The following is a 24264-nucleotide window of genomic DNA, read 5'->3' as shown; positions in this document are numbered from 1 at the left end:
TATAATATATAATGTAATATATAATATAGTATAATATAGTATAATATAATAATATAATGTAATATAGCATAATATATAATATAATAATATAATGTAATATGATATAATTAATATAATATAATAATGGCGTTTATTAAGCACTTACTATGTGCAAAGCACTGTTCTAAGCACTGGGGAGGTTACAAGGTGATCAGGTTGTCCCACGGGGGGCTCACAGTCTTAATCCCCATTTTACAGATGAGGTCACTGAGGCCCAGAGAAGTTAAGTGACGTGCCCAAAGTCACCCAAATGACCATTGGCAGAGCCGGGATTTGAACCCAGGACCTCTGACTCCAAAGCCCGGGCTCTTTCCCACTGAGCCACGCTGCTTCTCTAAGCAGACCTAAGCAGATCTAAGACCTAAGCAGAGAAGCAGCGTGGCTCAGTGGAAAGAGCCCGGGCCCTGGAGTCAGGGGCCATGGGTTCAAATCCTGGTTCCGCCAACTGTCAGCTGGGTGACTTTGGGCAAGTCGCTTCACTTCTCTGGGCCTCAGTTCCCTCATCTGTAAAATGGGGATTAAGACTGTGAGCCCCACGGGGGACAACCTGATCACCTTGTAACCTCCCCAGAGCTTAGAACAATCAATCAGTCAATCAATCGTATTTATTGAGCGCTTACTGTGTGCACAGCACTGTACTAAGCGCTTGGGAAGTACAAGTTGGCAACATATAGAGACAGTCCCTACCCAACAGTGGGCTCACAGTGCTTTGCACATAGTAAGAGCTTAACAAATGCCATCATTATTATTATTACAAGTTGGCAACATATAGAGACGATCCCTACCCAAAAATGGGCTCACAGTCTAGAAGGGAGAGATGGAGAACAAAACAGAACTGCTCTGTGACCTTGGGCAAGTCTTTGAATTTCTCTGGGCCCCAGTTACCTCATCTGTAAAATGGGGATTTAGAGTTTGAGCCCCTTCTGGGGTAGAGACTGTGAGCCCTTTGTTGGGTAGGGACCGTCTCTATATGCTGCCGACTTGTACTTCCCAAGCGCTTACTAATAATAATAATAATAATGGCATTTATTAAGCGCTTACTATGTGCAAAGCACTGTTCTAAGCGCTGGGGAGGTTCCAAGGTGATAAAGTTGTCCCACGGGGGGCTCACAGTCTTAATCCCCATTTTACAGATGAGGGAACTGAGGCCCAGAGAAGTGAAGTGACTTGCCCAAAGTCACACAGCTGACAGTTGGCAGAGCTGGGATTCGAACCCACGACCTCTGACTCCAAAGCCCGCGCTCTTTCCACTGACCCACGCTGCTTCTCTGTACACAGTAAGCGCTCAATAAATACGACCGAATGAATGAATGAATAGGGTTTGTGTCCAACCTAATTAACTTGTAGCTACCCCAGCGCTTAGAAATGTGCTTGGCACATAGTAAGTGCTTAACAAGTACTATTATTAATGGTAATAATGATAAATTGTATTTATCGCACTTACCATGTGCAGAGCACTGTACTAAGTGCTCGGAAGAACCCAATACAGCAGAATTAGCAGGCACATACCCTACCCACAAGGAGCTCCCAGTCTAGAGGGGGGAGACAGACATTAATTAACCAAGGTCATCAAGCTTAACAAGTACTATTATTAATGATAATAATGATAAATTGTATTTATTGCACTTACCATGTGCAGAGCACTGTACTAAGTGCTTGGAAGAACCCAATACAGCAGAATTAGCAGGCACATTCCCTACCCACAAGGAGCTCCCAGTCTAGAGGGGGGGGGGCAGACATTAATTAACCAAGGTCACCAAGCTTAACAAGTACTATTATTAATGATAATAATGATAAATTGTATTTATTGCACTTACCATGTGCAGAGCACTGTACTAAGTGTTTGGAAGAATCCAATACAGCAGAATTAGCAGGCACATTCCCTACCCACAAGGAGCTCCCAGTCTAGAGGGGGGGACAGACATTAATTAACCAAGGTCATCAAGCTTAACAAGTACTATTATTAATGATAATAATGATAAATTGTATTTATTGCACTTACCATGTGCAGAGCACTATACTAAGTGCTTGGAAGAACCCAATACAGCAGAATTAGCAGGCACATTCCCTACCCACAAGGAGCTCCCAGTCTAGAGGGGGGAGACAGACATTAATTGACCAAGGTCATCAAGCTTAACAAGTACTATTATTAATGATAATAATGATAAATTGTATTTATTGCACTTACCATGTGCAGAGCACTGTACTAAGTGCTTGGAAGAACCCAATACAGCAGAATTAGCAGGCACATTCCCTACCCACAAGGAGCTCCCAGTCTAGAGGGGGGGGACAGACATTAATTAACCAAGGTCATCAAGCTTAACAAGTACTATTATTAATGATAATAATGATAAATTGTATTTATTGCACTTACCATGTGCAGAGCACTGTACTAAGTGTTTGGAAGAATCCAATACAGCAGAATTAGCAGGCACATTCCCTACCCACAAGGAGCTCCCAGTCTAGAGGGGGGGGACAGACATTAATTAACCAAGGTCATCAAGCTTAACAAGTACTATTATTAATGATAATAATGATAAATTGTATTTATTGCACTTACCATGTGCAGAGCACTATACTAAGTGCTTGGAAGAACCCAATACAGCAGAATTAGCAGGCACATTCCCTACCCACAAGGAGCTCCCAGTCTAGAGGGGGGAGACAGACATTAATTGACCAAGGTCATCAAGCTTAACAAGTACTATTATTAATGATAATAATGATAAATTGTATTTATTGCACTTACCATGTGCAGAGCACTGTACTAAGTGCTTGGAAGAACCCAATACAGCAGAATTAGCAGGCACATTCCCTACCCACAAGGAGCTCCCAGTCTAGAGGGGGGGGGACAGACATTAATTAACCAAGGTCATCAAGCTTAACAAGTACTATTATTAATGATAATAATGATAAATTGTATTTATTGCACTTACCATGTGCAGAGCACTGTACTAAGTGTTTGGAAGAATCCAATACAGCAGAATTAGCAGGCACATTCCCTACCCACAAGGAGCTCCCAGTCTAGAGGGGGGGGACAGACATTAATTAACCAAGGTCATCAAGCTTAACAAGTACTATTATTAATGATAATAATGATAAATTGTATTTATTGCACTTACCATGTGCAGAGCACTGTACTAAGTGTTTGGAAGAACCCAATACAGCAGAATTAGCAGGCACATTCCCTACCCACAAGGAGCTCCCAGTCTAGAGGGGGGGGGACAGACATTAATTAACCAAGGTCATCAAGCTTAACAAGTACTATTATTAATGATAATAATGATAAATTGTATTTATTGCACTTACCATGTGCAGAGCACTGTACTAAGTGTTTGGAAGAACCCAATACAGCAGAATTAGCAGGCACATTCCCTACCCACAAGGAGCTCCCAGTCTAGAGGGGGGGGACAGACATTAATTAACCAAGGTCATCAAGCTTAACAAGTACTATTATTAATGATAATAATGATAAATTGTATTTATTGCACTTACCATGTGCAGAGCACTGTACTAAGTGTTTGGAAGAACCCAATACAGCAGAATTAGCAGGCACATTCCCTACCCACAAGGAGCTCCCAGTCTAGAGGGGGGGGACAGACATTAATTAACCAAGGTCATCAAGCTTAACAAGTACTATTATTAATGATAATAATGATAAATTGTATTTATTGCACTTACCATGTGCAGAGCACTGTACTAAGTGTTTGGAAGAACCCAATACAGCAGAATTAGCAGGCACATTCCCTACCCACAAGGAGCTCCCAGTCTAGAGGGGGGGGACAGACATTAATTAACCAAGGTCATCAAGCTTAACAAGTACTATTATTAATGATAATAATGATAAATTGTATTTATTGCACTTACCATGTGCAGAGCACTGTACTAAGTGCTCGGAAGAACCCAATACAGCAGAATTAGCAGGCACATTCCCTACCCACAAGGAGCTCCCAGTCTAGAGGGGGGGACAGACATTAATTAACCAAGGTCATCAAGCTCCATGAAGAGTTGGTGCAATCATCATGCTCCTTGTCCAGAGGGATGCGGCCATCCCAGGCGGGAAAACCGGGAAAACCAGTGGTTTGGGCGGCCCGGAGGGGTTTCCCATCTGGGAACACGGACTGACCTCAGTACTGGGAACAAAACTCCTCCCAGCCACCTTGGCTGATGGTAAGGGCTAATTACAACGCTGTGCGAGTCCCTCAGAAGAAAGGTGTGATTGAAAATCTTTTATTTATTTTATTGTCCGTGAGTTCATAAAAGTGAATATTTACGGTAGTAATTATCCCAGGTCATTAACTCACCGACACCTTGTAGTCTTTCTGCGTAGTGTGTTAAAGTTACCTTCACAAGGCATACTGCAGCCAATATATATTATGGGGGTCACCAATCTTTGTCCTTGCCCTTTTCAGTTATAATAATAATAATCATTACTATTATAATGGTATTTGTTAAGCACTTTCTATGCATCAAGCGCTGTTCTAAGTCCTGGGGGAGATACAGCTGATCATCATCATCAATCGTATTTATTGAGCACTTACTATGTGCAGAGCACTGTACTAAGCGCTTGGGAAGTACAAATTGGCAACATATAGCTGATCAGACTGGACAAAGTCCGTGTCCCACATGGGGCTCACCATCACGAATCCCCGTTTCACAGATGAGGTAACCGAGGCACAGAGGAGTGAAGTGACTCACCCAAGGTCACACAGCCGACGAGTGGCGGAGCCGGGATTAGAACCCAGATCCTTTTCGGTTCTTTGAATGAGCTAATTTCGGGGTAGAGAATGGCTTGGTTCGTGGCCCTTGAATAGTGAATTAGTTTCTGAAGCACAAAAGTGTAACTGAACTGAATTCACGGGGAAAACCAGGATTATGAAAACAATCCGAGAACATAAATTGATTAACAAACGTGAACAACTGAAAACATGAGGCTCTTTACTCTTTACAGGGCATCTCTTAACCCTGTAAAGGAATTCCAGATGGAGAGGCAATTTGCTAATACAAAGCCATATCAAATCACATTTTATATTTTGCGTTTAATCGCTTTCCATCGGAGGAAAGCTTTCTCGGCTTATCAGTTTAATAGAAATAGGGTCCAGAAGCCTTGGCATCTCATCCAAATTGCTTTTTCTTCCTTGTCATTAATTTCTCCTTGCCCAGAAATGCAGTCGATGCTGGCAGGATCTTCGATAAAACTAGTGTGGAGTTCAGGGGAAACCGGCTCGACCCAGATGACTTTTGAGGTAGGTTTTTGGCTCCATCCTCTGTCATTAATATATATATATATATGTATATATATATATATATTTTTTTTTTTCCAAATAGAAACAAAAAAAAACCCCTAAAACTCCAACAAAGAAGATTTCCCACGTTGGAATGAAATAGCAATCCCCACGATGTCAGAGCTGGATTTGAAGGGAGAGACCTCTTGGCCCAGGAAGGATAATAATTATCGCTGTGGTATTTGTTGAGCGCTTGCCCTGTGCCAGGCACTGTATTAAGCGCTGGGGTAGATGCAGGGTAATCAGGTTGGACTCTGTCCATGTCCCACAGGGAACTCGGTCTTAATCCCCATTTTAAAGATGAGGTAACCGAGGCCCGGAGAACTGAAGCAACTTTCCCAAGGCCACACAGCAAAGTGGTGAACCAGGATTAGAACCCAGGTCCCAGGCTCGTGCTCTACCCTGTGAGCCCGTTGTTGGGTAGGGACCGTCTCTATATGTTGCCAACTTGTACTTGAGAAGCAGCGTGGCTCGGTGGAAAGAGCTCGGGGTTTGGAGTCAGAAGTCATGGGTTCGAAACCAGGCTCTGCCACTTGTCAGCTGTGGGGCCTTTTTCACTTCTCTGTGCCTCAGTTACCTCATCTGTAAAATGGGATTAAGACTGTGAGCCTCACGTGGGACAACCTGATCACCTTGTATCCCCCAGCGCTTAGAACAGTGCTTTGCACATAGTAAGCGCTTAATAAATGCTATTATTATTATTATTATTATTATTACTTCCCAAGCGCTTAGTACAGTGCTCTGCACACAGTAAGCGCTCAATAAATATGAATGAATGAATACCCACTACGACCATGCTGCTTCTCCACAATGGCCTCTGGGTAGAGCCAGTTGGCGTGAGCCCATTGTTGGGTAGGGACCATCTCTATATGTTGCCGACTTGTACTTCCCAAGCGTTTAGTACAGTGCTCTGCACACAGTAAACGCTCAATAAATACGATTGAATGAATGGTGTGGCATGCCTTTGTTTATTCCAGGGCCGTGGATCGCCAACCTTTAAGGTTGGCAGCCCCCCTCTTCCTGATGGTTAGATATGATTGTACGTATATGTTTATAAATATGATTTTATAAATATGTTTGTACATATTTATTACTCTATTTATTTATTTTTTTATTTTACTTGTACATATCTATTCTATTTATTTTATTTTGTTAGTATGTTTGGTTTTGTTCTCTGTCTCCCCCTTTTAGACTGTGAGCCCACTGTTGGGTAGGGACCGTCTCTATATGTTGCCAATTTGTACTTCCCAAGCGCTTAGTACAGTGCTCTGCACATAGTAAGCGCTCAATAAATACGATTGATGATGATGATGATGATTGATGATTGTACACACCCACTCATCTAAATAGCAGTTTCTGAATCCCCAGGAGGGGTGGTCCTGGGAATCCAGGAGGAAGGGGGCCTCTGTCCAGAAGCTGGGAAGAAGAGAATGATAATAATAATAATAATAATAATAATAATAATAATAATAATAATAATAATAATAATGGCATTTATTAAGTGCTTACTATGTGCAAAGCACTTTCTAAACGCCGAGGAGGTTACAAGATGATCAGGTTGTCCCTCGTGGGGCTCACAGTCTTCATCCCCATTTTACAGATGAGGTCACTGAGGCCCAGAGAAGTGAAGTGACTTGCCCAAAGTCACACAGCTGACAAGCGGCAGAGCCGGGATCTGAACCCGTGACCTCGGACTCCAAAGCCCGGGCTCTTTCCACTGAGCCACGCTGCAGTGTTGCTTAGTGGATAGAGCCTGGGCCTGGGAATCAGAAGGACCTGGGTTCTAATCCCGGCTCCGGCACCTGTCCGCTGTTTGACCTTAGGCAAGTCACTTCACTTCTCTGGGCCTTGTAAAAATGGAGATTAAGAGCGTGAGCTGCAGGGACTGTGTCCAACCTGATTGACTTGACTTGGGGAAGCAGTGTGGCTCAGTGGAAAAAGCCCGGGCTTTGGAGTCAGAGGTCATGGGTTCAAATCCTGGCTCTGCTACATGTCTGCTGTGTGACCTTGGACAAGCCACTTAACTTCTCTGAACCTCAGTTACCTCATCTGTAAAATGGGGATTAAGACGGTGAGCCCCACGTGGGACAACCTGATCGCCTTGTATCCCCCCCCCCAGCGCTTAGAACAGTGCTTGGCACATAGTAAGCACTAAACAAATGCCGTCATTATTATTATTACTAAGCGCTTGGAAAGTACAAGTCGGCAACCGGCTCCACCACTTTCATTCATTCACTCATTCAATCGTATTTATTGAGCGCTTACTGTGTGCAGAGCACTGTACTAAGCGCTTGGGAAGTACAAGGCAACATATAGAGACAGTCCCTACCCAACAGTGGGCTCGCAGTCTAGAGCAGCGTGGCTCAGCGGAAAGAGCCCGGGCTTTGGAGTCAGAGGTCATGGGTTCAAATCCCGACTCCACCACATGTGTGACCTTGGGCAAGTCACTTCACTTAGCCTCAGTGACCTCATCTGTAAAATGGGGATGAAGACTGTGAGCCCCACATGGGACAACTTGATCACCTTGGCAACCCCCCCAGTGCTTAGAACAGTGCTCTGCACATAGTAAGCGCTTAACAAATGCTATTATTATTATTATTATTATTGTGGGCGGGGAATGCATCTGCCAACTCTGTTATATTGTACTCTCCCAAGCGCTTCGTACAGTGCTCTGCTCACAGGCAGCGGTCAATAAATACCATCATCATCATCATCATCAATCGTATTTATTGAGCGCCTACTGTGTGCAGAGCACTTGACTAAGCGCTTGGGAAGTACAAATTGGCAACATCTAGAGACAGTCCCTACCCAACAGTGGGCTCACGGTCTAAAAGGGGGAGACAGAGAACAAAACCAAACATACTAACAAAATAAAATAAATACCATTGATTGATTGATGGATTATTTGGATCCCCAGGGTGAGGTAGAGAGAGAAAGCCCCTCTCCTAAATCCTGCGTCTTCGAGGATATGAGGGCCATTAAAGGAGCTCAGGCTTGCAGGAAACCCCCACCAGGGAGTTGTTGTGTTTGGGTTGACCTTGAATCCCAGAAACCCCAGCAGCTTAATTTTCTTATTAAGGATCTTATTTCTTCTGAAAGTTTCATAATGTATTTCTAAATGACCGTCCTCCTTTAAAAGGGTTATTCCCCCATTTAAAACATTTCGGAAGCGGCCTGTGGTTATTAGTTGCTGTCTCTGACCTCCAGCCCCAGATGCTTCACTCCCTGAGGAAATAAAACTGGTGCTCTAGAATGGGGCTGGGGCATTTCCATGCCTAAAGCACAATCTCTACTCTTTTTTAAAAAAAAGTAGTATTTTTTTTATATATAGTACTTACCTAGTGGATGTACTATACTATACTATAATACTATATATATGCTATATTAATTAACTAATGATGGCATTTATTAAGCGCTTCTATGTCTAGAGCACTGTTCTAAGCGCTGGGGAGGTTACAAGGTGATCAGGTTGTCCCACATGAGGCTCACGTTCTTCATCCCCATTTTAATGATGGCATTTATTAAGCACTTACTATGTGCAAAGCACCATTCTAAGCGCTGGGGAGGTTACAAGGTGATCAGGTTGTCCCACATGAGGCTCACGGTCTTCATCCCCATTTTAATGACGGCATTTATTAAGCACTTACTACGTGCAAAGCACTGTTCTAAGTGCTGGGGAGGTTACAAGGTGATCAGGTTGTCCCACATGAGGCTCACAGTCTTCATCCCCATTTTACAGATGAGGTAACTGAGGCACAGAGAAGTGAAGTGATTTGCCCAAAGTCACACATCTGACAATTGGCGGAGCCGGCATTTGAACCCATGACCCTTGACTCCAAAGCCCGGGCTCTTTCCACTGAGCCATGCTGCTTCTCATACTATATATAGTATATATATACTATACATACTGTATATAGTATATATACTATATATATATAGTGTGCATATATATATATATATATATGCTATACTATATTATACTATACCAGTACTGTACTATACTATACTATATACTATACTATAGTACTATGCTATACTGTACTTTTTTATATATAGTACTTACTATGTGCCAGGCAGTGTACTAAGCGCCGGGGTAGACACAAGATAATGAGATTGAACACAGTCCCTGTCCCACGGTCTTAACCCCCATTTTACAGATCAGGTAACTGAGGCACAGAGAAGTGAAGTGACTTTCCCAAGGCCACACAGCAGACAGGTGGCAGAGCCGGGATCAGAACTCATGTCCTCTGACCCCCAGATCTGGGCTCTTTCCACCAGGCCATATTGCTTCTCATGTTCTTGGACAGTATTATTACTATGATGATGATCAATCAATCAATCAATCAATCAATCATATTTATTGAGCGCTTACTGTGTGCAGGGCACTGTACTAAGCGCTTGGGAAGTATAAGTTGGCAACATATAGAGGCGGTCCCTACCCAACAGTGGGCTCACAGTCTAGATGATGATATTTGTTCAGTGCTTACTATGTGCCCAGCACTGTCCTGAGCACTGGGGTAGATGCAAGGCAATCAGGTTGTCCCCATTTTACAGATGAGGGAACCGAGGCACAGAGAAGTGAAGGAACTTGCCCAAGGTCACACAGCAGACAAGCGGCGGAGCCGGGATTAGAACCCATGTCCTCCGACTCCCAAGCCCGGGCTCTTTCCACTAAGCCACGCTGCTTCCCACTACCCGCTGTTGGGTAGGGACCGTCTCTGTATGTTGCCAACTTGGACTTCCCAAGCGCTTAGTCCAGTGCTCTGCGCACAGTAAGCGCTCAATAAATGCGCTTGAATGAATGAATGAAGTCGCACTGTTTCTCATTACCTTCCTGCTCTTCCTTGCCTCTCTTTCCCATGCTGCTGGCTGCTGGGTAGTGGAAGGGATTGAGGAGGATGCTGACATATCACTTCATCATCATCATCATCAATCGTATTTATTGAGCGCTTACTATGTGCAGAGCACTGGACTAAGCGCTTGGGAAGTCCAAATTGGCAACATATAGAGACAGTCCCTACCCAACAGTGGGCTCACAGTCTAAAAGGGGGAGACAGAGAACAGAACCAAACATACTGACAAAATAAAATAAATAGAATAGATATGTATCTATCACTTCCATGGGTGCCCTCCCTCTTTCCTCCCGCCTCACTTTCTCCCTCCCTCCTTCCTTCTCTTCATCCCTCCCTGCCTCCCTCTCTCTCTCCCTCCCTCCATCCTAAATCCTGAATGAGGAGCTAAGGAGCGGCAACAGTCCTTCCGGGAAGAAATAATAATAATGATGGCATTTGTTAAGCGCTTACTATGTGCCAAGCACTGTTCTAAGCCCTGGGGAGGTGACAGAGTGGTCAGGTTGTCGCCATCATCATCATCATCATCATCAATCGTATTTATTGAGCGCTTACTATGTGCAGAGCACTGGACTAAGCGCTTGGGAAGTACAAATTGGCAACATCTAGAGACAGTCCCTACCCAACAGTGGGCTCACAGTCTAAAAGGGGGAGACAGAGAACAAAACCAAACATACTAACAAAATAAAATAAATAGAATAGATATGTACAAATAAATTAAATAAATAAATAGAGGAAAAAAAATGTACAAACATATATACATATATACAGGTGCTGTGGGGAAGGGAGGGAGGTAAGATGGGGGGATGGAGAGGGGGACGAGGGGGAGAGGAAGGAAGGGGCTCACTGTCCCACTGGGGGCTCACAGTCTTCATCCCCACTTTCCAGATGAGGTCACTGAGGCCCAGAGAAGTGAAGTGACTTGCCCAGAGTCACCCAGCTGACAGGTGGCGGAGCCGGGATTTGAACCCATGACCTCTGACTCCAAAGCCCGGGCTCTTTTAAGGAAGCGCTTAACAAATGCCATCATCATTATTTCCACTGAGCGACATGTTCCCCGCCCACAGGGAACATACAGTCCACTTATCCCGAGGACTTTGTGTCCGTCTGAACGTCCAAACAGCCGGCGAGCACTCCACGTCGACTGAAACCTCCCCTCTGTTGCTGTATCATTCATTCATTTCATTCATTCATTCAATCGTATTTATTGAGCGCTTACTGTGTGCAGAGCACTGTATTAAGCGCTTGGCAAGTCCAAGTTGGCAACATCTAGAGACGGTCCCTACCCAACAGCGGGCTCACAGGCTAGAAGGGGGAGACAGACAACAAAACAAAACATATTAACAAAATAAAATAAAAAATAAAAGCACTGTTCTAAGTGCTAGGGAGGTTACAGGGTGATCAGGGTGATGGTGCCCATCCGCCAAGCTCGCTCTCTTCCTCCCTTCAAGGCCCTGCTGCGAGCTCACCTCCTCCAGGAGGCCTTCCCAGACTGAGTCCCTTCCTTCCTCTCCCCCTCGTCCCCCTCTCCATCCCCCCCATCTTACCTCCTTCCCTTCCCCACAGCACCTGTACATATGTATATATGGTTGTACAGATTTATTACTCTATTTATTTATTTATTTATTTATTTGTCTATTTATTTATTTATTTTATTTGTACATATCTATTCTATTTATTTTATTTTGTCAGTATGTTTGGTTTTGTTCTCTGTCTCCCCCTTTTAGACTGTGAGCCCACTGTTGGGTAGGGACCGTCTCTATATGTTGCCAATTTGTACTTCCCAAGCGCTTAGTCCAGTGCTCTGCACACAGTAAGCGCTCAATAAATACAATTGATGATGATGATGCTAACAAAATAAAATAAAAAATAAAAGCACTGTTCTAAGTGCTAGGGAGGCTACAGGGTGATCAGGTTGTCCTACGGAGGGCTCACAGTCTTAATTCCCATTTTACAGATGAGGTGACTGTATCAAAACATTTGTGTCTTCGGGTCTTTTTCGGTGATGGGTGTCGGTTTGGTGGGTTGTTGTTTTTTGTTTTTCAGATTCCCAAATCACGCAGAACCCTGATGTTCAGTTGTCTAGTGATAAAGCAGTTTTTGCACAAGCTCAGCATCGTACATCCTAAGGTAATAAACTGCTCCACTCCCTGTCCCCATTTCGCACCGTAACACTTAGATGTTCAAGTCGTACGTGCTTCCGGCGAAGTATCCCAGCCCAGGAGAGGACCCAACTTTGGTTTGCTCTCGCAACTGCGGACAAACAGAAGAAAGAGAGAAAAACAACAACAAAATAATAATAATAATAATAATAATGGCATTTATTAAGCGCTTACTACGTGCAAAGCGCTTAGTACAGTGCTCTGCACATAGTAAGCGCTCAATAAATACGATTGATGATGCTGCGGAGGTCACAAGGTGATCAAAAACCACTCTCCCAGGGCCCAGCGGGAAGCAAGAGTGGACAAATCAAACAAAAGAATCCTCCCCCTTAATCAATCAATCAATCAATCGTATTTATTGAGCACTTACTGTGTGCAGAGCACTGTACTAAGCGCTTGGGAAGTACAAGTTGGCAACATATAGGGACAGTCCCTACCCAACAGTGGGCTCACAGTCTAAAAGACTGTACTCTTACTATACTTATTGTACTGTACTCTTCTTTTTGTGTCACAAATAGGACATAAGCACAGAGTCAGTTCCCCTCTAACAATAATAATAATGATGGCAGTTAGTAAGCGCTTACTATGTGCAAAGCACTGTTCTAAGCGCTGGGGAGGTTACAAGGGGATCTGGTTGTCCCAAGGGGGGCTCACAGTCTTCATCCCCATTTTCCAGATGAGGGAACTGAGGCCCAGAGAATAATAATAATGGCATTTATTAAGCGCTGCTATGTGCAAAGCACTGTTCTAAGCGCTGGGGAGGTTACAAGGTGATCAAAACCCACTGTCCCAGGGCCCAGCGGGAAGCAAGAGTGGACAAATCGAACAAAGGAATCCTCCCCCTTCCTGTACTCTTCTTTATGTGTCACAAATAGGACATAAGCACAGAGTCAGTTCCCCTCTAATAATAATAATAATAATAATGATGGCGGTTAGTAAGTGCTTACTATGTGCAAAGCACTGTTCTAAGTGCTGGGGAGGTTACAAGGGGATCGGGTTGTCCCACGGGGGGCTCACAGTCTTCATCCCCATTTTCCAGATGAGGTCACTGAGGCCCAGAGAATAATAATAATAACAATAATGGCATTTATTAAGCCCTTACTATGTGCAAAGCCCTGTTCTAAGCACTGGGGAGGTTACAAGCTGATCAGGTTGTCCCACGGGGGGCTCACAGTCTTAATCCCCATTTTACAGATGAGGTAACTGAGGCACAGAGAAGTGAAGTGACTTGCCCAAAGTCACACAGCTGACATGTGGCGGAGCTGGGATTTGAACCCATGACCACTGACTCCAAAGCCCGGGCTCTTTCCACAGAGCCACGCTGCTTCTCTACTTCTACTGTTAGTAGTAGGAGTACTTCCCACTTCTCAGCCGTGTGACTTTGGGCAAGTCACTTCACGTCTCCGGGCCTCAGTTCCCTCATCTGTAAAATGGGGGCTAAGACTGTGAGCCCCACGTGGGACAACCCGATCACCTTGTATCCTCCCGCCAGCGCTTAGAACAGTGCTTTGCACATAGTAAGCGCTTAACAAATACCATTATTATTATTATTATTTATTCTACTTCTCTGTGTGCTGCTGCACACAGAGGGGGTGAGAGGTGGAGCGGAAACGTGCTTTGGCCTGCGAAATTTTTTGTCCATTCTGAAGCGTCGGGTCTCGTCTTAAATCCAGGGTCGGCTGGGTTTCAGAAGAGTGTAGTGAGCCCACTGTTGGGTAGGGACCGTCTCTATATGTTGCCAACATGTACTTCCCAAGCGTTTAGTACAGTGCTCTGCACACAGTAAGCGCTCAATAAATACGACTGAATGAATGTAGTCGAAAATAGCCAGACTCACCCGGAGAAGCGCCCATCTCTTTAGGTTTCGCCATCATGCCCTCCTGCTCCTGACCCGCTGATGCCCTGAGACGCCTTCTGTCTCCACTGCATCCAACTGTCGTGGTGCCTGGACGCTTCTGCGGCCTCCCCTCCTGGGTTCTGGCTATCAATCAATCAATCAATCAATCAATCGTATTTATTGAGCGCTTACTGTGTGCAGAGCACTGGACTAAGCGCTTGGGACTAGAAGTCTAAAGGCTAATACGTGGTTTGCCCACTGGCCATATTATTATTATTTATTATTATTATTTATCATATGTTTATTATTGTTATAATCATTATTTACTACTCTATTTATTTTATTTTTGTATACTCTATTTTATTTGTACATATTTATTTTCTTTTGTTAATATGTTTTGTTTTGTTGTCTGTCTCCCCTTTCTAGACTGTGAGCCCGCTTCTAGACTGTGAGCCCGCTGTATATATGCTCGTATACTCTATTTATTTTATTTGTATATATTTATTCTATTTATTTTATTTTGTTAATATGTTTTGTTTTGTCGTCTGTCTCCCCTTTCTAGACTGTGAGCCCGCTTCTAGACTGTGAGCCCGCTGTATATATGCTCGTATACTCTATTTATTTTATTTGTATATATTTATTCTATTTATTTTATTTTGTTAATATGTTTTGTTTTGTCGTCTGTCTCCCCTTTCTAGACTGTGAGCCCGCTTCTAGACTGTGAGCCCGCTGTATATATGCTCGTATACTCTATTTATTTTATTTGTATATATTTATTCTATTTATTTTATTTTGTTAATATGTTTTGTTTTGTCGTCTGTCTCCCCTTTCTAGACTGTGAGCCCGCTTCTAGACTGTGAGCCCGCTGTATATATGCTCGTATACTCTATTTATTTTATTTGTATATATTTATTCTATTTATTTTATTTTGTTAATATGTTTTGTTTTGTCGTCTGTCTCCCCTTTCTAGACTGTGAGCCCGCTTCTAGACTGTGAGCCCGCTGTATATATGCTCGTATACTCTATTTATTTTATTTGTATATATTTATTCTATTTATTTTATTTTGTTAATATGTTTTGTTTTGTCGTCTGTCTCCCCTTTCTAGACTGTGAGCCCGCTTCTAGACTGTGAGCCCGCTGTATATATGTTCGTATACTCTATTTATTTTATTTGTATATATTTATTCTATTTATTTTATTTTGTTAATATGTTTTGTTTTGTCGTCTGTCTCCCCTTTCTAGACTGTGAGCCCGCTTCTAGACTGTGAGCCCGCTGTATATATGTTCGTATACTCTATTTATTTTGTTTGTATATATTTATTCTATTTATTTTATTTTGTTAATATGTTTTGTTTTGTCGTCTGCCTCCCCTTTCTAGACTGTGAGCCCGCTTCTAGACTGTGAGCCCGCTGTATATATGTTCGTATACTCTATTTATTTTATTTGTACATATTTATTCTATTTATTTTATTTTGTTAATATGTTTTGTTTTGTTGTCTGTCTCCCCTTTCTAGACTGTGAGCCCGCTTCTAGACTGTGAGCCCGCTGTATATATGTTCGTATACTCTATTTATTTCGTTTGTATATATTTATTCTATTTATTTTATTTTGTTAATATGTTTTGTTTTGTCGTCTGTCTCCCCTTTCTAGACTGTGAGCCCGCTTCTAGACTGTGAGCCCGCTGTATATATGCTCGTATACTCTATTTTATTTGTATATATTTATTCTATTTATTTTATTTTGTTAATATGTTTTGTTTTGTCGTCTGTCTCCCCTTTCTAGACTGTGAGCCCGCTTCTAGACTGTGAGCCCGCTGTATATGTGTTCGTATACTCTATTTTATTTGTATATATTTATTCTATTTATTTTATTTTGTTAATATGTTTGGTTTTGTTGTCTGTCTCCCCTTTCTAGACTGTGAGCCCTCTTCTAGACTGTGAGCCCGCTTTATATATGTTCGTATACTCTATTTATTTTATTTGTATATATTTATTCTATTTATTTTATTTTGTTAATATGTTTGGTTTTGTTCTCCGTTTCCCACTTCTAGACTGTGAGCCCACTGTTGGGTAGGGACCGTCTCTATGTGTTGCCAACTTGTGCTTCCCAAGCGCTTAGTACGGTGCTCTGCACACAGTAAGCGCTCAATGAATACTATCGATTGATTGATTGATAAGAATGATGGTATTTCATCACCCCCGCCTTACCTCTCCCCCCATCCCCCTCCTCCTCCTCCCCCCCTCCATCCCCCCACCTTACCTCCTTCCCTTCCCCACAGCACCTGTATAGATGTATATGTGTTTGTACGGATTTATTACTCTATTTATTTATTTATTTATTTTACTTGTACATATCTATTCCATTTATTTTATTTTGTTAATATGTTTGGTTTTGTTCTCTGTCTCCCCCTTCTAGACTGTGAGCCCACTGTTGGGTAGGTACCGTCTCCATGTGTTGCCAACTTGTGCTTCCCAAGCGCTTAGTACGGTGCTCTGCACACAGTAAGCGCTCAATAAATACGATTGATCGATTGATTGATAAGAATGATGGTATTTCATCACCCCTGCCTTACCTCTCCCCACCTCCTCCTCCTCCTCCCCCCTCCATCCCCCCCGCCTTACCTCCTTCCCTTCCCCACAGCACCTGTATAGATGTATATGTGTTTGTACGGATTTATTACTCTATTTATTTATTTATTTTACTTGTACATATTTATTCTATTGATTTTATTTTGTTAATATGTTTTGTTTTGTTCTCTGTCTCCCCCTTCTAGACTGTGAGCCCGCTGTTGGGTAGGGACCGTCTCTATTTGTTGCCAACTTGTACTTACCAAGCGCTTAGTACGGTGCTCTGCACGCAGTAAGCACTCAATAAATGCGATTGAATGAATGAATGAATGAATGAATGTTGCCAACATGTACTTCCCAAGCGCTTAGTCCAGTGCTCTGCACACAGTAAGCGCTCAATAAATACGATTGATTGATGTCACAACTATAGCGCACCACTTGCGTAGCTTAGTAGAAAGAGACCGGGCTTGGGAGTCAGAAGTCGTGGGTTCTAATCCCCGCCTCCGCCACTTGTCAGCTGTGGGACCTTGGGCAAGTCGTCACATTCGTTCATTCATTCAACCGTATTTATTGAGCGCTTCCTGTGTGCAGAGCACTGGACTAAGCGCTTGGGAAGTCCAAGTTGGCAACATCTAGAGACGGTCCCTCCCCAACAGCGGGCTCACAGTCTAGGAGGGGGAGACAGACAACAAAACCAAACGTTAACCAAATGAAATAAATAGAATAAATATGTACAAATAAAATAAATAGAGTATACGAACATATATACAGCGGACTCACAGTCTAGAAGCGGGCTCACAGTCTAGAAAGGGGAGACAGACAACAAAACAAAACATATTAACAAAATAAAATAAATGGAATAAATATGTACAAATAAAATGGAGTATATGAACACATATACAGCGGGCTCACGGTCTAGAAGGGGGAGACAGACAACAAAACAAGACATGTTAACAAAATAAAATAAATAGAATAAATATGTACAAATAAAATAGAGTATACGAACATATACACAGCAGGCTCACAGTCTAGAAGCGGGCTCACAGTCTAGCAAGGGGAGACAGACAACAAAACAAAACATATTAACAAAATAAAATAAATAGAATAAATGTGTACAAATAAAATAGAGTATACGAACACATATACAGCGGGCTCACGGTCTAGAAGGGGGAGACAGGCAACAAAACAAGATATGTTAACAAAATAAAATAAATAGAATAAATATGTACAAGTAAAATAAATAAAGAGTAATGAATGCGTATTATTATATCAATCAATCAATCAATCAATCGTATTTATTGAGTGCTTACTATGTGCAGAGCACTGTACTAAGCGCTTGGGAAGTACAAATTGGCAACATATAGAGACAGTCCCTACCCAACAGTGGGCTCACGGTCTAAAAGGGGGAGACAGAGAACAAAACCAAACATACTAACAAAATAAAATAAATAGAATAGATATGTACAAGTAAAATAAATAAATAAATAGAGTAATAAATATGTACAAACATATATACATATATACAGGTGCTGTGGGGAAGGGAAGGAGGTAAGATGGGGGGATGGAGAAGGGGATGAGGGGGAGATAATAATATATAATATAATATATATTATATATAATATGTAATATAATGATATATAATAAATAATAAATAATAAGATATAATAATATATATTATTATAGGGGGTATCTCTCGGGACCCCCGGGGGAAAGGCATCCTCTCCACCTCCCGACATCCTCTCCGCCTGGCCAGTGTCCAGGGTGGGCCCAGGAGGTTGACCTCTGTCTCTATATGTTGCCAACTTGTACTCCCCAAGCGCTTAGTACAGTGCTCTGCACACAATAAGCGCTCAATAAATACGATTGATTGATTGATTGATTGATTGACCTCTGCCCAACCTCTGGCCAGGGGGGCCTTGCCCTTCCCTCTCCGGTCCAGGGTGGCGGGCCGGTCCTACCTGCCCCCTCGAGCTTCCCTGGGCCTCAGTTGCCTCATCTGGAAAATGGGGATGAAGACTGTGAGCCCCACATGGGACAACCTGATGACCTTGTATCTCCCCCAGCGCTCAGAACAGTGCTTGGCACGTAGTAAGCGCTTAACAAATACCAACATTATTATTATTATTATTATTATTAGTCAAGTTTCTGAGACAGGATGGGGCAGCCCAGATTGATCATTGTCCTGGGGGGCTGAGCTGAGAGCAGAAAAGGGGTCGAATTGAGGCCTTAGTCCAGTGCTCTGCACACAGTAAGTGCTCAATAAATACGATTGAATGAATGAGGCCATCCTGTTCGTGATTCAGGGTGTGACGGGGCCGGACTAGAGGAGGGAGAAGGGGAAAGGTGGAAAGCGTGAAGAGAGGCAACGAGGAGCGGGGAGGGAATGGGATTGGAAAGGGCAGTAGAAGCGAAGAAGAGGGAAGAGATGTGGAATGAATGGGGAGAGAAGGGCAGGGACAGGAATCAGTCAATCAATCAGTCAAAACATTCATTCATTCATTCAGTTGTATTTATTGAGCGCTTACTGTGTGCAGAGCACTGGACTAAGCGCTTGGGAAGTAGCCCAAGACAAAGGATTGGCGACCAGGAAAATGGACAGAGAAAAAAAAGGGGACCCTTCTTAGACTGAAAGCCCCGTGTTGGACTTGATTATTCATTGTCATATTTATTGAGCGCTTCCTTCAGTTACCTCATCTGTTACCTCAGTTACCTCATCTGTAAAATGGGTGGTAAAATGAGAAGCAGCGTGGCTCAGTGGAAAGAGCACAGGCTTTGGAGTCAGGGGTCAGGGGTTCGAATCCCGGCTCCACCACTTAGCTGTGTGGCTTTGGGCATGTCACTTCACTTCTCTGGGCCTCAGTTACCTCATCTGTAAAATGGGGATTAAGAGTGTGAGCCCCCCGTGGGACAACCTGATCTCCTTGTGACCTCCCCAGCACTTAGAACAGTGCCTTGAACATAGTAAGCGCTTAATAAATGCCATTATTATTATTATTAAGTGCTTAATAAATGCCATTATTATTATTATTATTATTATTATTATACAAGGTGATGAGATTGTCTCACATGGGGCTCACAGTTTTAATCCCCAATTTACAGATGAGGTCACTGAGGCACAGAGAAGTGAAGTGGCTTGCCCACAGTCACCCAGCTGACAAGGGGCGGAGCTGGGATTCGAACCCATGACCTCTGACTCCCAAATGCGGGCTCTTTCCACTGAGCCACGCAATACTCATTTTCCCCGTACTGTACTTGCTCACAGAAGATACTGATCACGATCCGTGTTCTTTTTAAACGCAAAGGCCGGTGAATACTCGCCTTTGCTCTTTCTCATTCATTCATTCATTCATTAATTCATTAATTAATTCATTCATTCACTCAATCGTATTTATTGAGCGCTTACTGTGTGCAGAGCACTGTACTAAGCGCTTGGGAAGTCCAAGTTGGCAACATAGAGAGACGGTCCCTACCCAACAGCGGGCTCACAACCTAGAAGGGGGAGACAGACAACAAAACATGTTAACAAAATCAAATAAATAGAATATATATAAGTACAGTAAATAGAGTAATAAATCCGTCCACACATATATCCATATATATTCTCGATTTCATATGCATTCTGGGGGTGAAATATCACCGTTCTGAGAGGCACACTTAACAATAACTTTTTGGGTCGCTTTCCGTTACCGACAAGTAGGGCGCAAAATAGGTTAATCGGACTAAATCGGCCGCAGGGTCCGTGTACCCAAGGTGGTGACGCGGATAGGAGGAATGACTCGGAGACATGAGTTCATCATCATCATCATCATCAATCGTATTTATTGAGCGCTTACTATGTGCAGAGCACTGTACTAAGCGCTTGGGAAGTACAAATTGGCAACATATAGAGACCAGATAGAGCAGGAAAGAAGGAAAGTGGCTACCTGCCCGTACACATCCCGGGAGAGGGACGAGTGACAAGCAGCCCCGATCCCATTCTCACTGTGTCTTTTATGGAATTACGGCAAAGCGGGGGCGAGCAATTGGGAATTTCGGGACTCCAATCAGGATGTTATAAATTCTCATTATCCTCTGTTCTCACTGCCTTGTGCAGGATGTTGTTATCTGCCCTATGGCCTTTTTTTTTTGATGGCATTTATTAAGCGCTTACTCTGTGCAAAGCACTGTTCTAAGCGCTCGGGAAGTTATGAGGCGATGAGATTGTCCCTCAAGGGGCTCACAGTCTTCATCCCCATTTTACAGATGAGGGAACTGAGGCACAGAGAAGTGAAGTGACTTGCCCAAAGTCACCCAGCTGACAATTGGCGGAGCCGGGATTTGAACCCATGACCTCTGACCCCAAAGCCCGGGCTCTTTCCACTCAGCCACGCTGGCCTTGCATAGATCATTCATTCATTCATTCATTCATTCATTCAATCGTATTGATTGAGCGCTTACTGTGTGCAGAGCACTGGACTAAGCGCTTGGGAAGTCCAAGTTTGTAACATCTCCGCCACATGTCTGCTGTGTGACCTCGGGCAAGTCACTTAACTTCTCTGAGCCTCAATTACCTCATCTGTAAAATGGGGATTAAGACTGTGAGCCCCATGTGGGACAACTTGATCACCTTGTATCCACCCCCAGTGCTTAGAACAGTGCTCTGCACATAGTAAGCGCTTAACAAATGCCATTATTATTATTATTATTATTATCTAGAGACGGTCCCTACCCCACAGCGGGCTCACAGTCTAGAAGGGGGAGACGGAACCAAACAAAACATATTAAAATAAACAGAATAAATATGTACAGATAAAATAAATAGAGTAATAAATACGTACAAACATGCAGTCATCCTGATCGGGGAGTGGAGGAGGAAACCCCAGGTCTGAGAGAGGGGGAGTTGTTACTGGCCTTGAAGACATCTCATCAATCGTATTTATTGAGCGCTTACTGTGTGCAGAGCACTGTACTAAGCGCCGTTGCCGAGCCTTGCGTAAAATACAAAAAGGAGTTGTTCTCTCAGCCTGCGCAAAATGGAGGGTCACTGTCAGCAGGCACAAAATGGACTCAGTCGCGTCAAGTCCGCTAGTGGACCACACTTTTCATTTGTGTGCTACTTCAGAAACAATGACTTTTGGCGGGGGAAGCGGAAAGCACCGGCCTTCTTATTGGGCGTGAATACACTTTCTTACCTTTTGCCTGCACAAAATGGAGGGTCACTGTCAGCCGGCACAAAATGGAGTCAGTCACGTCAAGTCCGCTAGTGGACCACACTTTCCATTTGTGTGCTACTTCAAAAACAGTAATGACTTTTGGTGGGGGAAGCGGAAAGCGCCGGCCTTCTTATTGGGCGTGAATACACTTTCTTACCTTTTGCCTGCACGAAATGGAGGGTTACTGTCAGCCGGCACAAAATGGAGTCAGTCGCGTCAAGTCCGCTAGTGGACCACACTTTCCATTTGTGTGCTACTTCAGAAACGGTGACTTTAGGTGGGGGAAGCGGAAAGCACCGGCCTTCTTATTGGGCGTGAATACACTTTCTTACCTTTTGCCTGCACAAAATGGAGGGTCACTGTCAGCAGGCACAAAATGGAGTCAGTCGCGTCAAGTCCACTAGTGGACCACACTTTCCATTTGTGTGCTACTTCAGAAACAGTAATGACTTTTGGTGGGGGAAGCGGAAAGCGCCGGCCTTCTTATTGGGCATGAATACACTTTCTTACCTTTTGCCTGCACAAAATGGAGGGTCACTGTCAGCTGGCACAAAATGGAGTCAGTCGCGTCAAGTCCGCTAGTGGACCACACTTTCCATTTGTGTGCTACTTCAGAAACAATGACTTTTGGTGGGGGAAGCGGAAAGCGCCGGCCTTCTTATTGGGCGTGAATACCCTTTTTTACCTTTTAAATGTAACATTTCCCCTTGTCTACACCCCCAGTCTTGGCTGGGCTCTTCTGTCCCTCTCTTCAATCCAGTTCCTTGTTTTGCAGATCAGATTCCACTACAGTTTGAAGGCTGACGGCACCGTCTCCAAGGAGACCATCGGGTAAGCCTCTGGGGCTGCAGGCCGGGACCGCTTTCAGCATGGTTTGGTAGGCCATCATCATCATCATCATCATCATCAATCGTATTTATCGAGCGCTTACTGTGTGCAGAGCACTGTACTAAGCGCTTGGGAAGTACAAGTTGGCAACATATAGAGACGGTCCCTACCCAACAGTGGGATGCAGTGCCGGAGAGGACCGGGGCTTAAATCCTCGGCTCAGGGGAACCGCCAAGCCGGTCCCCGGGGTCTAAAACTTTCTCCTGGAATTCATTCATTCAGTCGTCTTTATTGAGCGCTTACTGTGCACAGAGCACCGGACTGAGCGCTTGGGAAGTCCAAGTTGGCAACATCTAGAGACGGTCCCTACCCAACAGCGGGCTCACAGTCTAGACGGGGGAGACAGACAACAAAACGAAACATAATAACAAAATGAAATAAATAGAATAAATATGTACAAGTAAAATAGAGTAATAAACATGTACAAACATATATACGTCTATACAGGTGCTGTGGGGAGGGGAAGGAGGTAAGGCAGGGGGAGAATGTTGGTGGCCAACTAGCTCCCTCCCAAATCCTTCCTATTTTAGCCCTTTAATCAATCAATCAATCAATCGTATTTATTGAGCGCTTACTATGTGCAGAGCACTGTACTAAGCGCTTGGGAAGTACAAATTGGCAACACATAGAGACTACCCAACAGTGGGCTCACAGTCTAAAAGACTAAAAGACTAAAAGATTTTATTATTAATAATAACAATAATAAAATAATAATGGCATTTGTTAAGCGCTTACTATGTGCCAAGCACTGTTCTAAGCGCTGGGGGGATACAGAGTGATCAGGTTGGCCCCCGTGGGGCACCCAGTCTTCATCCCCATTTTCCAGATGAGGTAAGTGAAGTGACTTGCCCAAGGTCACACAGCAGACATATAGCAGAGAGGGTCAGCAGCGCCACTGGCATCCACCCCCAAACATCACGGGGTTCTGGGAGGGTTCAGGGAGGCTGCACTCTGGCCTGGTGACTGCCAACACTTGATCCGGGGTTGAACTGTGTGATAACTGCTGTGATTCGTCTGTGCCCTGCAGGGCAGGCGGAGGAGCCATCACAGCCCTGCCGGGGGGACTTGGACTGCTCACCGACTGGCATCGTTACGTGAGGTAAGAGAGGTGCAGTGCCCATCCCAGCCCTCCTCCTTCTCTCCTCCTCTTCCTCCTCCTTTCCCTCCTCCTTCTCCTCCTCCTTTCCCTCCTCCTTCTCCTCCTCCTTCTCCTCCTTTTCCTCCTCCTTTCCCTCCTCCTCCTTTCCCTTCTCCTTTTCCTCCTCCTTTCCCTCCTCCTTCTCCTACCCCTTTCCCTCCTCCTCCTTTCCCTTCTCTTTCTCCTCCTTCTTTCCCTCCTCCTCCTTTCCCTTCTCCTTCTCCTCCTCCTTTCCCTCCTCCTTGTCCTCCTCCTTTCCCTCCTCCATCTCCTCCTCCTTTCCCTCCTCCATCTCCTCCTCCTTTCCCT

The 24264-nt window shown here is 43.9% G+C and overlaps 1 protein-coding gene across 1 annotated transcript in view; it reads left to right on the top strand.

Annotated features, from left to right (window-relative positions):
* The window catches only part of C22H11orf80 (chromosome 22 C11orf80 homolog), a 104445-nt gene that overhangs the window by 32935 nt on the left and 47246 nt on the right, over nt 1-24264 (top strand). The window contains exons 4-7 of the mRNA XM_038765358.1: nt 5200-5282; nt 12218-12301; nt 22705-22760; nt 23845-23916. Of these exons, the coding sequence (XP_038621286.1) occupies nt 5200-5282; nt 12218-12301; nt 22705-22760; nt 23845-23916 (295 nt within the window). The remainder of the gene's footprint in view (nt 1-5199; nt 5283-12217; nt 12302-22704; nt 22761-23844; nt 23917-24264) is intronic.

Source organism: Tachyglossus aculeatus, chromosome 22, assembly GCF_015852505.1.
Source record: "Tachyglossus aculeatus isolate mTacAcu1 chromosome 22, mTacAcu1.pri, whole genome shotgun sequence".
Taxonomy (NCBI): Eukaryota; Metazoa; Chordata; class Mammalia; order Monotremata; family Tachyglossidae; genus Tachyglossus; species Tachyglossus aculeatus.
Note: the sequence above shows the minus strand (reverse complement) of the source record. Positions and strands in the feature narration are given on the sequence as shown.